The sequence below is a fragment of the Mustelus asterias genome, chromosome 5, assembly GCF_964213995.1.
Source record: "Mustelus asterias chromosome 5, sMusAst1.hap1.1, whole genome shotgun sequence".
NCBI classification, from domain to species: Eukaryota; Metazoa; Chordata; class Chondrichthyes; order Carcharhiniformes; family Triakidae; genus Mustelus; species Mustelus asterias.
In genome coordinates this window covers 75,160,117-75,174,042 of record NC_135805.1, presented here as the reverse complement: position 1 = coordinate 75,174,042, position 13,926 = coordinate 75,160,117, and the positions used below count along the sequence as shown (strand labels likewise).

The 13,926-nt window shown below is 40.2% G+C and overlaps 1 protein-coding gene across 1 annotated transcript in view; it reads right to left on the bottom strand.

Annotated features, from left to right (window-relative positions):
• Window positions 1–12,022: 12,022 nt before the first annotated feature.
• Window positions 12,023–13,926, bottom strand: part of rspo3 (R-spondin 3) — a 79,652-nt gene continuing 77,748 nt past the window's right edge. The window contains exon 5 of the mRNA XM_078213715.1: window positions 12,023–13,890. Within this exon, the coding sequence (XP_078069841.1) occupies window positions 13,691–13,890 (200 nt within the window). The 3' untranslated portion in view covers window positions 12,023–13,690. The remainder of the gene's footprint in view (window positions 13,891–13,926) is intronic.

Below are 13,926 nucleotides of genomic sequence, written 5' to 3'. Positions count from 1 at the left end.
TTATCATTTAAGCCTGAGCCTTTAATGAGATTCTGTAAAAAATATTGCAAGATTCCAGTCTCCCTTTTCCAATAGTTAATTTCCATTCATTTTCACAAATTGAAAATCAGCCAACCATATCTTTTTATTCAAGATTTAACTTATTAAATAAGATTAGTGACTTACAGGTGCAGATTGCCATGTTAAAATGCAATGTTCTGGCTATCACAAAAACCTTGCTCAAAGAATGGCAGAATTGGGTGTTAAATATTCCTGGGTACAAGATATTCAGGAAAAATAGGAGAGCAAGTAAAGGAGGATGGGTGGTAATATTGATTAAGGGGTGCATTGCAGTGCTGGAGAAAGAGGATGTCCTGTCGTGGTCAATGACAAAATCTATTTGACTGGAGCACAGGAACAAGAAAAGGTGTCGCTATCGTGTTTGGTGTTGTCTATAGGCATCGACTAGTGAGAAGGGTATAGAGAGACAAATTTGCAAGAAAATTACAAGAAATTGCAGAGGTTATAGGGCAGTTATAATGAGGGACTTTAATTATTTAACAATAGATTGGCCAGTAAGCAATAAGGGTTACTAGATTGTATTCAGGAAAAATTTCTATAGCAGCATGTTTCCTGTCAAACAAAAAAGGTCAGCAGGATAAATAATAGTTAAACAATGGGATACCTTCAAAGAAGAGATAGATTGGGCATTATCAAGTTTTATTCCCTTGAAAGGGAAAGGTAGGGCAAACAAATTCAGAGCTACCTAATAGAAAAACTAATAGAAATTAATGTAAAGAACATGTTCATAAATCAGGTGTAAGGTAAAAAATACAGTTGAAAACCAGGCTCACTTTAAAATGTTCAGAGGGGAGGTGGAAAAACAAATAAAAGAAACAAAAAAAGACTGGCAACTAACATAAAAGAGTCTTCTGTAGGCATATAAATAGCATAAGTGTGATAAATGGTGGAGTAGGATAGATCAGGAACCAAAAAGGGGAGTTACACATGGAGGCAGAGGGCATTGCTGAAGTGTTAAGTAATAATCTGCCTTTACTAAGGAAGAAGATGCTACCCAGGGTCTGGTGAAACAGGGGGTAACTTTGACACTAAAAGGGTTTAAAATTGCTAAGGAGGAGGTATTAAATACTTGTCTGTATGAAAATCTGATTGGCTGGCAGCTCTCTTCTTCATCTTCTGCTTTTCTGGCCTCTATTTTAAATTTTAAAGGACCAAAACGAGTCTTTAGTCCATTTGTTTTGGCATTTTTGCCGCCTTTGTGTTTTAAAAAAAAATTCTGCTGGCCCTGTGTTTTCCTAAGTATTTGTACTCTTATGAACCTTTCTGCCAGTTTTATTTTATTGTTGTTGTCATTGCTGCATTACCATTTCTGGCACGAATGGGTTTCCAATGGGAATGTTCTTAGAAGAGGTAATTAGAAGAAAAAGAGAAACTGTAGGGCTGCCAGATATAACAGCTGCTCTGTACCCATTCACCCAGCTCTGCAGACAGAGATCAAACTACCTGACTTTAGCAGACAATTTGTGCTGCTGGAGACTGCTAATCCCAATGGAAACTCAACCACAATGATGCGTGAATACCTGCATAATTGGAATCTCATGTTTTAAGGGGCATTGCCTGAAAAAAACAAATGCCAGGGTGATCGTCAATCAACATTATCCGAATTCCTGGACTGGGTGAAACATTGTCAGCAGTAAGTGAAGGACCTGATACATCTACCTGTCAATAGCTATGTTTACAAAGGGTTTTGGTCAATATGGAGCCAGGTACAGAGCAGTACCACTTGAGTCTAATCCCTTTTTCTGCAATGCATAATTACTGGCACCAGTGGGATTCTCAAAGAGATTTGCCAGGAAGCAGATGAGGAAGAAGGTTAATGGTTTGAACTAATCTTCCTAAATAAGGCCAGCAGCATTTCAGTATTCTAAGTAGATGGACAAATTCCATTAAAATGATTTTCCCTCACGCTGATCAACTTTAGCTAAAGATGCATTGTGAACCGGCAGAAATCTAATGACAAGGCCAGCAGTTATTGCCAATCCTTAATTTCCCTGGAAAGGGTGGTGGTGCGTATTCTTCTTGCATATGAGCAGTCTGTAGTAGCAATGGGACTATGACTAGCTTTAGGGATTCGCCCATAGGAATTGAAGAGGAGCTTTGGTTCAAATCCTAGCTGCAAGTAATTGTCTTCAAAAACATACCAGATTGAAGTCCAGTGTGGTAAATATGGCAATTCCAAAGCCATCTCCCCAGTGACAGAGAAACTAAACCCAGGTAAAGGCATCTGTTGTGAATGTGCAGACTGCTGTCAAAGTGAGCTCTGGCAACAGCTTACAACCGATTGGCTTGGCTAGATTCAACATGCTGGAGGGATCAGATAGAGAAATGCACCGGGGCCTGAATTTTACAATCCCTCTGGCTTGTTTTGAGGTTGGAGGAGCATGAAGTTATATGGGTGGGATTCCCTCTGAGATCCTGCCAGCCCCGATACGGGTGTGATTTTACGGTAGAGCTAGCAGAGCCTCAGCGCTTGCCTCAATTAAGGCTCTTAAGTGATCACTTGAGGGCATTTTTCCACCCAGTCTCAACTTCTAGGCTGGCAGGCATTGGATAGCTCAGGGTGTCAACCAGAAAAAATTACCATCCTTGATGTCAGGAGGGTGGGGGACAAAGTGCTGCAGCGCTGTGGCTGGATGGACTGGAGAGTTGTTGCCTAACTGATTGGCTGGTAGATCTCCAAGGCAGGACTTCTTTCCAAGTGAAGACAGAAGTCCCACCTACTACCAATCAAGGTTCAAAATGGCACTGTGCTTTTCAGAGTCAATGGGGAAGCATTCCCCACCAACTGTCCAGATGGTCGCCATCTGAAAAATTCAGGCCTGTCTTTTTCTGCCATTATTATTCCCTTATTTAGATCAGCAGACATGCTGAATGTATGCTTAGCATTAGAATATAGCCAGAATAAGTAGAAGCTGCATCTGGTCCATCCAGCCTGACTCTCCCCACACTCCCCCAGAATGACAGAAAATATGACAGTCAGAAATCCCAGCATCAAAATGGAAGGTATCAGCGACAAGGCCACAACATGACCCAGCTTGAACAGGGCCACTTCAGCTGGCATTAATTTAAGATCTGTGCAGAGATGGTGGCATAGAAATGATGTCACTAGACCAGTAATCCAGAGACCCAGACTAATATTCCAGGGACATCTGTTCAAATCCCACCATGGTGGAATTTAAATTCATTTAATAAATCTGGATTTAAAAAAAAACAGTACTGGTTTCCATGAAACAATCATTCATTTTTTGGAAAAACCCATTTGATCCACCAATGGAAGAAATGTGCCACCCTTATTTGGACAGGCTTCAGATCCACAGCAATGTGGGTTGCCCTTAAATGGCCTAGCAAAGCACTCAGTTGCACCAATCACTACAGAACACTAAAAAGAAGGAATCTGGATGGACAACCTAGGCACTGAAAATGTCAATGGCACATCCAGCCCTGCCACCTCTGCAAAGTCCTCCTTACTAAAATCTGGGGGCTGATATCAAAATTGGGAGAGCAATCCCAAAAACTAATCAAGCAACGGTCTGGCATAGTTAGACTCAGAATCATATCTTACAGATAATTCCCCAGGCATCACCATCCCAAGGTATGTCTTACCGCACCAGTGGTAAAGTGATAGAGAGTCAGGAGGGGTTGCCCAGGGAATCCTCAACATTAACTCTGGATCCCAAGAAGTCTCATGGGCAAGGAGACCTCTGCTGCTTGCCTCCTACCACCACCCGCAGTCCACCCTCCTCATTAGCTGATGAATCAGTACCTCTTCATATTGAAGAGCAATCAAGCACCGAGGATGACAGGGGGACAGAATGTACTCTGGGTTGGGGACTTCAATGTTCGTCACCAAGAATGGCTTGGTAGCACCAGTACAGACTGAGCTGGCGGAGTCCAAAAGGGCATAACTGCTAGCTAGAATGGGTCTGCGGCAGGTGGTGAGGGAACCAACAAGAAGGAGAAACCTACTTGACTGTATCCTCACCAATCTACTTGTCACAGATGCATCTGTCCATAATGGTATGGGTAAGAGTGAGCACCACACAGTCCTTGTGGTGACAAAGTCCCACCTCCACATTGAGGGTGCCTTCCATTGTGCAGTGTGGCACTGCCACCATGCTAAATGGGATAGATTTAGAAAAAAGACTTGGCAACTGAAAACTGGGCATCTGTGGGACGCTGTGGGTCATGAGCAGCAGCAGAATTGTTCTCCACCACAATCTGTAATCCCATGGCTCGACCTATTCCTCAATTTACCATTATCAATAAGCCAAAGGATCAACCCTGGTTCAATGAGGAGCAAAGTGCAGAGAGAATACCAGGAGCAGCATCACACAAACCTAAAAATAAAGTAAAACTGCAACCCAGGACTACCTGCGTGCCAAACAGCAGAAGCAGCAGGTGACAAACAGAGCTAAGCAATCCCAAGACAAATGGATGAGATCAAAGCTCTGTAGTCCTGCCACATCCAGTTATGAATGTTGGTGGACAGTTAGACAACTAACTGAAGAAGGAAGCTTCACAAATATCCCCATCCTCAATGGTGAGGGAACTCAGCACATCGGTGCAAAAGACAAGGCTGTAACATGTGGAACCATCTTCAGCCAGAAGTGTTGAGTGGGTGATTCACCTTGGCCTCCTCCAGCATCACAAGTGCCACTCTTCATTCAATTCAATCAAGGTGATATCAAGAAATGGCTGAAGGCACTGGATACTGCAAAAGCTTTGGGCCCTGAAAATTCTCCGGCAATAGTACTGAAAGCTTGTGTCCCAGAACTTTCTGTGCACCTAGCCAAGCTGTTCCAGTACAGCTACAATGCTGACATCTATCCAGCAATGTGGAAATCCACCCAGGTATGTCCTGTATACAAAAAAGACAAATCCAACTCATCAGTAAAGTGTTGGAACAGGTCATTAACAGTGCCATCAAGTAGCACTTATTTAACAATAACCTGCTAACTGATGCTCAGTTTGGGTTCTGCCAGGGCCATTCAGCTCCTAACCTCATTACAGCCTTATTCCAAACATGGACAAAAGGTCTGGAGTCCAGGGGTGAGGTGAGAGCGACTGCCCTTTACATCAAGGCAACATTTGACAGCAAAACTGGCGTCAATGGGAATCAGGGGTTCAAGAAGGCAACTCATCAGCACCTTCTGAAGGGCTATTAGGGATAGGCAATAAATGCTGGCCTAGCCAGTGCCGTCCACATCCTGTGAAAGAAATTTAAAAATATGCACAAGCTCCAACAACAGGGTAATATCAGGAACTTACCCCTGTATTGTATGCATGAAGGCTTGGCTTCTGTGCAATCAGTTTATAAATCCTGGACTAAAGCCATTTCACTAAACAAACAACAAAACAAAACATCTCATTTGGCCGCTCACAGTCCTTAGTTAATATAGGCATCTCTTCTCAATGGAAGGTGGTTCCTGGAAGGCATGTCAGGTTAAAACAAATCATATTTATTTCTTACTGAAATGTGTTATTGATGCCTGTGGCCTAGATTGCTTTTTTTTCAATTGTTGATCCAGCCTTGTAATCATGTGTTCAATGGCTCACTAAGGAAATGAATTTCTTAGTTTTGTCAGTGTCTGACACTAACTTAGAATTTTTTAAAAAATTCTCTCATGACACATTGGCATCACTGGCTAGTGCTGAACTGCTGCAGTCCACAGGGTGTAGGTACACCCACAGTGCTGTTCGGGAGGATGTTGCAGGATTTTGACTCAGCATCAGTGAAGGAACAACAACGTAGTTCCAAGTCAGGATAGTGAGTGGCTTGGAGGGGAACTTCAAAACAGGTGTTGGTGTTCCCATGCACCTTCTGCCCTTGTTCTTCTAGATGGTAGTGGTCATGTGTTTGGAAGGTGCTGTTGAAGAATCTTGCAGATGGTACACACTGCTGCCACTTTGCATAGGTGGTGGAGGGAGTGGATGTTAGAGGTGGTGGTCGGGGTGCCAATCAAGCAAGCTGCTTGGCCCTGGTTGGTATCAAGCCTCTTGAATGTTGATGGAACTGCACTCGTCTAAGAAACTGGGGAATATTCGGCTTGGGTCACTGTCTGTGTGGAGTTTGCACATTCTCCTCGTGTCTGCGTGGGTTTCCTCCGAGTGCTCCGGTTTCCTCCCACAGTCCAAAGATGTGCGGGTTAGGACGATTGGCTATGCTAAAATTGCCCCTTAGTGTCCTGGGATGCGTAGATTAGAGGGATTAGCAGGTAAAATATGTAGGGATATGGAGGCCTGGGTGGGATTGTGGTCGGTGCAGACTCGATGGGCCGAATGGCCTCTTTCTGTACTGTAGGGTTTCTATGATTTCTATGATTTCTATTCCATCAAACTCCTGACTTGTGCCTTGTAGATGGTGGACAGGCTTTGGGGAGTCAGGAGGTGAGTTTCTCTCGGCAGAATTTCCAACCTCTGACCTGTTGTTGGAGCCAGAGTATTTATATGGCAGGTGCAATTCAGTTTATGGTTAATGGTAATCCCCAGGATGTTAATAGTAGGGGATTCAGTGATAGTAATGCCATTGAATGTAAAGGGTAGGTGATTGGATTCTCTTGTTGGAGATGGTCATTGCCTGTCACTTGTGTGAATAGTCCTTGCCACTTATCAGCCCAAACCTGAATGTTGTCCAGGTCTAGCTCCATATGGGCACGGACTGCTTCATTATGTACACAAAATTAAAGAATGTTTGTTTTTATTTGGCAGTGTTACAACATTAAATAACTTCTAATTTAAAAAAATAATTTGTTTTGTACTGCTGGCATGGGTCATGTCTCCTCAATAACTACAGTAAAACACCAGTGAGCAAGGATTGTGCAACATTTAAATACTTCACACCTGAATTCCCTAGTTTGTCTGGAGTTCATTATCTACCTGGCTCAGCTTACAATGCTGAACAAACAATATAATAAAGTTCCTCCAATATCAGAAATTTCTTTATAACTGTAATGTCAAATATAAAGAGTTGAAACAATTTGAATAAGTTTAAAATTGAGAATATATTTCAGATAAAACTATTCTATGAAATAAATATCGGAATGATCAACGCTTAAAAAATATTCATCTGTCACTATATGAAATAAACCAGTGGGCAGAACTTAATTACTATGTTGGATATGTTTGGAGGCCAGGGGTTGTGTGATCAGCTGGGAGGGTGTGGAGACCCTGCTGTCCCTCCCTCCGATCATGCATGGAGCAGAAAAGTTTCCAAGCAGTCTTCATGTCTAGTCTTTCCAGACATTAATTGAGACCATTATGTGGCCACCTAAAGGCCATATCCAGCCATCAGTAGTGTTCAACCAGTGGCAAGTGGGGGAATTCATCATCCAGGCAGCCCACTCAGCAAACTGTTGAGTTTGCTAGTGGCTAATGGTGTGTTTCTGTCTTTCATGTGCTGACTGTGCCCAATTGAGGGACCTGGTATCAGGCAGAGGGAAGGAGGAAGAGAGCTACAGGAAGCTACTTGTCTGCCCTTTCATCTGACCACTCTCCCTCCTCCTCCACTCACGTACTCTCCGGTGGTCCCTTCCCTATGGCTCCTAACTACTCACACTCACCTTTCTCCAGGGACCCATTGGCGGAGATCCTTGGTGAAGACCTCTCTGGCCAGTATCTCTCAGGGGTAGGATGTTCATCCTGGTGGAGTCTTCAACAGATGGGAGGCCCGATTCAACTCGGGTAAGTGCCGGATTGGTTTGTATTGCCATCAGGCTTCCCAAGGAAATGACCTCTGTCGCTCACAGTAAATCCCATCCATAACCCATTTATTTTCATTGAATCAGAGAAACATTACAACACCAGAGACCATTTGATCCATTGTGCTGATGCTGGCTCTTTGAAAGAGCAGTGGTGCTTAGTCCCACATCCCTGATTTTTGTCCATAATCTTGTAAATTCCTCACCATCAGGTACCTTTTAAAATTACTATCGAATAACCTTCTACCAGTTTTCCAGGAATCACATTCCAGATCTCAAAAACTTTTGAGTCAAAACATTTCTCCTCATCTGTCCTCTAAATATTTGGACAATAATTTTGAATCCACACATCAGAGGAAATAAGCTAGTTTATCAAAAACCTTTCATCATGTAGAAAATCCATATTAGATCACTTCTTAATTTTCTCTGTTTCAAGAAGGTAGTCCTTATTCTAGCACTCCTCATAATTGAAGTTCCAGGTAACATCAACATAAACTTCCTCAATATCATTTCTAAGGTCTTTTTACTTTTCCTGAAGTCTGATGCCCAGAATTGTCTAAAATACATCACCTAATGTTAACCATGATTTCTAATGCATCAGAATCATTTCTTTGTATTTATATTTTAATCTTCTATTTATAAACCCAAGTACCCATTTGCTTTTTTTCAAGCACTTTATCAACTTTGCCACCTTTGCCTATATGGACACCAAGATATCTCTGCTCACCTACACTTTCCAAAACTGTGCCTTTTATAGATGCTAACCTTTCCAAAGCGCATCGCATCATCTTTATCTGCAGTGAACTCAATTGCTCCCTGACATTTGTCACAAGCTTCCTTTTTTTTGTTTTAATTTAGCTTTTATTTTGTATGCCATCTAGGATTCATTAACTTTTTAGGGTCTCTTTTCATATTTATTATACATTGCTTTCCCTACTTTTCTATGCATTTCACAATTAGGTTTATATATTTTGTAATCTTACCATATTTCTTAATAACTATTCAATAAATTTGTGTTCATAGAATCCTTACAGTACAGGAGAAGGCCTTTTGGCCCATCAAGCCTGGACAGCAATCCCACTGTTTCCCCGTAACCTCACATATTTATCCTGCTAATCCCCCTGACCTAAGGGTCAATTTAGCCTGGCCAATCCACAAATGTACTTGGTCAAAGCTTTGACAAAGGGTCATCTGGACTCGAAACGTCAGCTCTTTTCTCTCCTCACAGATGCTGCCAGAGCTGCTGAGATTTTCCAGCACTTTTTCTTTTGGTTTCGGATTTCAGCATCTGCAGTAATTTGCTTTTATCCATATAAATTTGACTGTTGACTGTATCCAGAGAGTGGTTGAACAAAAAAATGCATCAGCTGTGTGTTCAGGATAGAATCACTATAAGAAATGGTGGTAAATACCATCTGTGATCTGTGTAGAATCCAGAAAAGGAAAATTTCATGCCTTTTTATTGATTTTTTCAAATATGCTTAGACTTAATACAGGGTGTCACTATGGGCTGATTTTTGCAGAGTTGGGAGAAGATCAGACAGCTTTAAAATGGTGGCTGGACCTGTTTGTAGAAGTCCTACCCACATTTCCAACAGATTCAATTTTTGGAGGTGGGGGATGGGCATGATTCACATGGGAGGGAAATTTGAACTCAGCAGAGCTAATTAAACTCAGTGCTGAATTCAAGCAGATCCAGTTTTGGCTGTTACAAGAGCCTTGAACTATGGTGTAAGAGTCACAAATTGATGGGGTAAATGTAAGTGCTCTTGAAGAGCAGATATGGTCTGTGTAACCATCATGATCTGAAGTTGTTTAAATACCCTGCTCTTAAAAATTAAAAATAATTAACAGCTGTCAGTAAAAGCTAATACAAAAAACCTCTGCTGGACTGCTGTGATTAATAGGCATAAATTAGAAAATGAATCCAAAGTAATCAAAGCAATTCAAATGAAACTTGACTCAGTGAAATGTGAAAGAAACATAGGTTCCATTTTGTCTTGTAATTTATATGCCTCAATGAATTAATTACTAAACTTTACAATAAAACAGGAAGTGCAATGTCCAGTCAAACAGCCCACTGAGATATCTGTGCCCTTTTAATCCTGGCCTCTTGAGCATCCCAGTTTTAATTGCTTCACCATTGGATTCACCATTGGTGGCTGGACCTTCAGCCGCCAAGGCACTAAGTTCCAGAATTCCCTCCCAAAATCTCTCTCCTCTTTATCTTCCTTTTAATAAGCTTCATAAAATCTCCCTCTTTACCAAGGTTTAAAAGGTCATTTGCTCTGATGTCTCCACACAGAATTATAGAATCGTACAGTGCAGAAGGAGGCCATTCAGCCCATCAAGTCTGCACCGACCATAATCCCACCCAGGCCCTATCCCCGTAACCCCACATATTTACCCTGCTAATCCCCCTGACACTAAGGGGCAATTTACCATGGCCAATCAACCTAACCCGCACATCTTTGGAGTGTGGGAGGAAACCGGACCACTTGGAGGAAACCCATGCAGACACAGGGAGAACGTGCAGACTCCACACGGACAGTGACACAAGCCGGGAATCAAACCCGGATCCTAGGCATTGTGAGGCAGCAGTGCTAACCACTGTGCCACCGTGCTGCCCTTAACATGTGGCCAAATGTTATATTTTGCTTATAATGTACCTGTGAAGCACCTTGGGACTTTTTAATTACATGAAAGGTACTATTTAATTACAAGTTGTTTTTTTCAAAGGGGCAAGTACATTTGTGGAATTATTGTAGGACTAAACATAGGGGGGTTAAGAAAGAGACCCTAATTGAATTTGGTAGGTTGATAAGTTTTCAAAGTAGACTTATACATAATCAGAATTAATGTCAATCATTGTATTGAATATTAAAGTAGGTACAAATCACTGGGAACTTGAAGAACATGAGAAATTACACTAATATCAATTTGAGAACAGATTAAGGAAATTAGCAGTGGAGAAAAGATAAAACTTCCTTGAAAATCAAATGCTTTTAAAGAGATGTCTTGACAAAAATGTTTGGGAGCCTTTCCATTATTTATGAGCAAATGTTGCAATAAGTAACACAAACCATATCAAAACACAGTTGGATCATTTCATTTGACTTTAGAATGATGAAAATAATATACATTTTTCCTGACTCTTGTCCTATTCCAAAATGTTTAATGAAAATCATGGCACTTTAAACATATGAGAATTGTACAAAAAAGTCCCAAATAGAAGTTGGAAGGCTACTGTCAAAAACTAAACTTAAATAGTTAAAAGAAGTAAGTTTCAAATACTGTAATGAAAAGGCACAAATATTTATTCATAGATTTAAGGAAACAAAACAGGAAAATAAAAATGTAAATGAAATATAAGCTTAAACCTATTAACATTATAATATGTAACAATATTGCTAGCCATTGTGTGGAAAGATGTGATGGCATATTAATCATGCCGTTAATCAAGCAACCTTGATACCTGATAAATGAAATGCTCAGTGCGGAACTGAGCCTTGGGAAGATCTCAAATATAATCTGATCTAAGGGCAGCATGGTGGCACAATAGTTAGCGCTGCTGCTACAGAGCATCAGGGACCTGGGTTTGATTCCTAGTTTGAGTGACTGCCTGTGCAGAGTCTGCACGTTCTGCCCGTGTCACGTGGGTTCCCTCCAGGTGCTCTGGTTTCCTCCCACAGTCCGAAAGATGTGCTGGTTAGGTGCATTGGCCATGCTAAATTCTCCCTCTGTGTACCCAAACAGTTGCCGGAGTGTGGCAACTAGGAGATTTTCACTAACTTCATTGCAGAGTTAATGTAAGCCCAATTTGTGACACTAATAAATAAACTTTAAACTAGCTGAGTAGCTACATGGGTGTTATTTTTACCTCAAAAACCTCAGGGAAGAGGAAAATTAGCCAGGAACTCAAAGTTGCAATTTGGTGACCTTTGCTGGGAGATATATATATATATATATATATTTAATATATATATATTTTAAAAATATATATTTATATATATATTTATAGAAACATTTATATATTTTAGAAATATATATATTATGTTACATGTTACATATTATATAGCATAATGATGAGCATTGTCTGTTAGTTCTTGTAGAATTGCATAACTTGCTGTCACTCACTGCTCAGCCTTCGATATGGAAGGATACGAGAGATTTACAGAAAGGTTTTTGCCATTACAACCAAGTCAGTGCCACAAGAGGATTAGAGAATTGAATTTAAAAAATCACAAAAACAAGAAGAAAACACAATAAGCTAGCTTTTATTAGTGAAGAAATTCATCGCTGAGCACTATGCCTCAGGAATAGCCCCAGGATTTGGAGTCATTTCTTACAGCTTTGATCTCTTCACCGAGTCACAATGGTAAATACAGAACTGGCCCATTTAGTTCTGCCTAACATAGAAATCTATGGCTCCCCTCATCTCAGCAATGTTAATTCTTCCAGTGTTTCTTTCACTTCACTCATTTGCATGACTCCACTACCATTTAAGTCTTTGTTCTCATTTTTAGCAAGTATAAAGGCGAACTCCAAGATTTTAAAAACATTCTTGGGTTTTTTTTTTATAGTGTTTGTTTCTTAACCTGTTCACCTTGCTGATTTCCCAGAATCTTGCCTTTTATAACACTCACAAAACATTTTTGACTGCACATGGTAAGATGCAATCTTTTCATTGCCTCTCCAGTACACCAGTAGAAAATGAGAATTATTTATATGATAAGCATGAAATTGTACTGTGTGATATTAGTGATAAATGTATTCATAGGTTCATAAATAATGTTTCTGTCGGCATTTAAAACACCTTCACTTAAAGCAGCTTACAAAAGAATTTCATTTTTTGGTTATATCACACAATGTGATTTCAACTCAAAAATAAATAATGACAAATATTTTTCTTCAGTGTTTCAGTTTTTCCTCTGTCACCTTGATATTTGTAGTGTTTATTTTTTCTAATTAATTGTTCCATTAAAAACTGATCGTAAATCAAGAGAAAAATGAAACAAACCTACCAGTATTATGTCACTGACAAGTACACCTGTTCTATTTGGACATCACTGAGTTCTTGTCAGGAATGTGTGACAAATGAAAGGGTCAGATTGTGTATTAGGCTTTTTTACCATTCCAGTCAATCAAAATATTTCCTAATGAACATGCAATAAACTACTACATAAGTAATAATAATTCTCCAAACTATATACTGTAATGATACATATCAAAGGATAGTCATGTCATAAACATATACTCGTGAGAACTTAGTAAAGGAAATATATTTATTTATTTGAAATACAGGTGCTTTTAAGCAGTTTAGTGGCATCTGTTGACAACAATGACACTAGCTTGGGTGTGTGCACTGTTTCTTACAGAGGTCATAAACAGAAACTTAAAAACAATACTTTAAGAGAAAGGTAACAGTTGGTTCTCCAGGCTTCGAATGACATTTATTACATTCCTGTATATTACAAGGCAGCAATCTGTTAATAATTAAAAAGAAATAAAGGGGAAAAAAAGGTCCTATTGTCATTTTTACAGAAACCAGAACATGCACAAATGATCACATTTGATGAGGAATCTCCAGCATCGGAGCTAAAGACTTCCCTTAAAATGGAAGAGTTTTTCTCAGCACAGTTGGTTCTTTTTGAACCCTTAAAGGGGCTAGCCACAATACTCGGGCTAACCATCTGGCATTCTAATTTATTCGGTGGGGCAGGGGTTAATTGTGCCTAATGTTGTATAAACTTAGGTATATCTACACTTTCCGCTTCAACTGCAGTCCTTGAAATGATTAGCAGTGTCCATGAAGATCAGGAATAAGGATTAGATGTAAGAACCCAGCACTGGATCCATTATACAGTGCACCTCTATAGGTTAGCTTGTTAATATATAGCAGCATCAGAAATCTCAGCAACCAAGTGAGGCTTTTAGTGAACAGTGCTCACTGTTGTGGGTATCAGTTTCTTATTTTGCCCTCTTCGTTTCTTGTTTTCAGGCTTTTCTTTCCTTACTCCTTCTCTGTTTTTATTTTCTTTGCCCCTGTTGTTATTTTTAGCTTGTCTGCCTTGCTTTGCTTCTTTGTTGCCTTCTTTTCTTGATTTCTTATTCTTATCTTTGCCCTTATTGCCTAAAATGAAAGTGCACAGATTAATTATCAATAAAA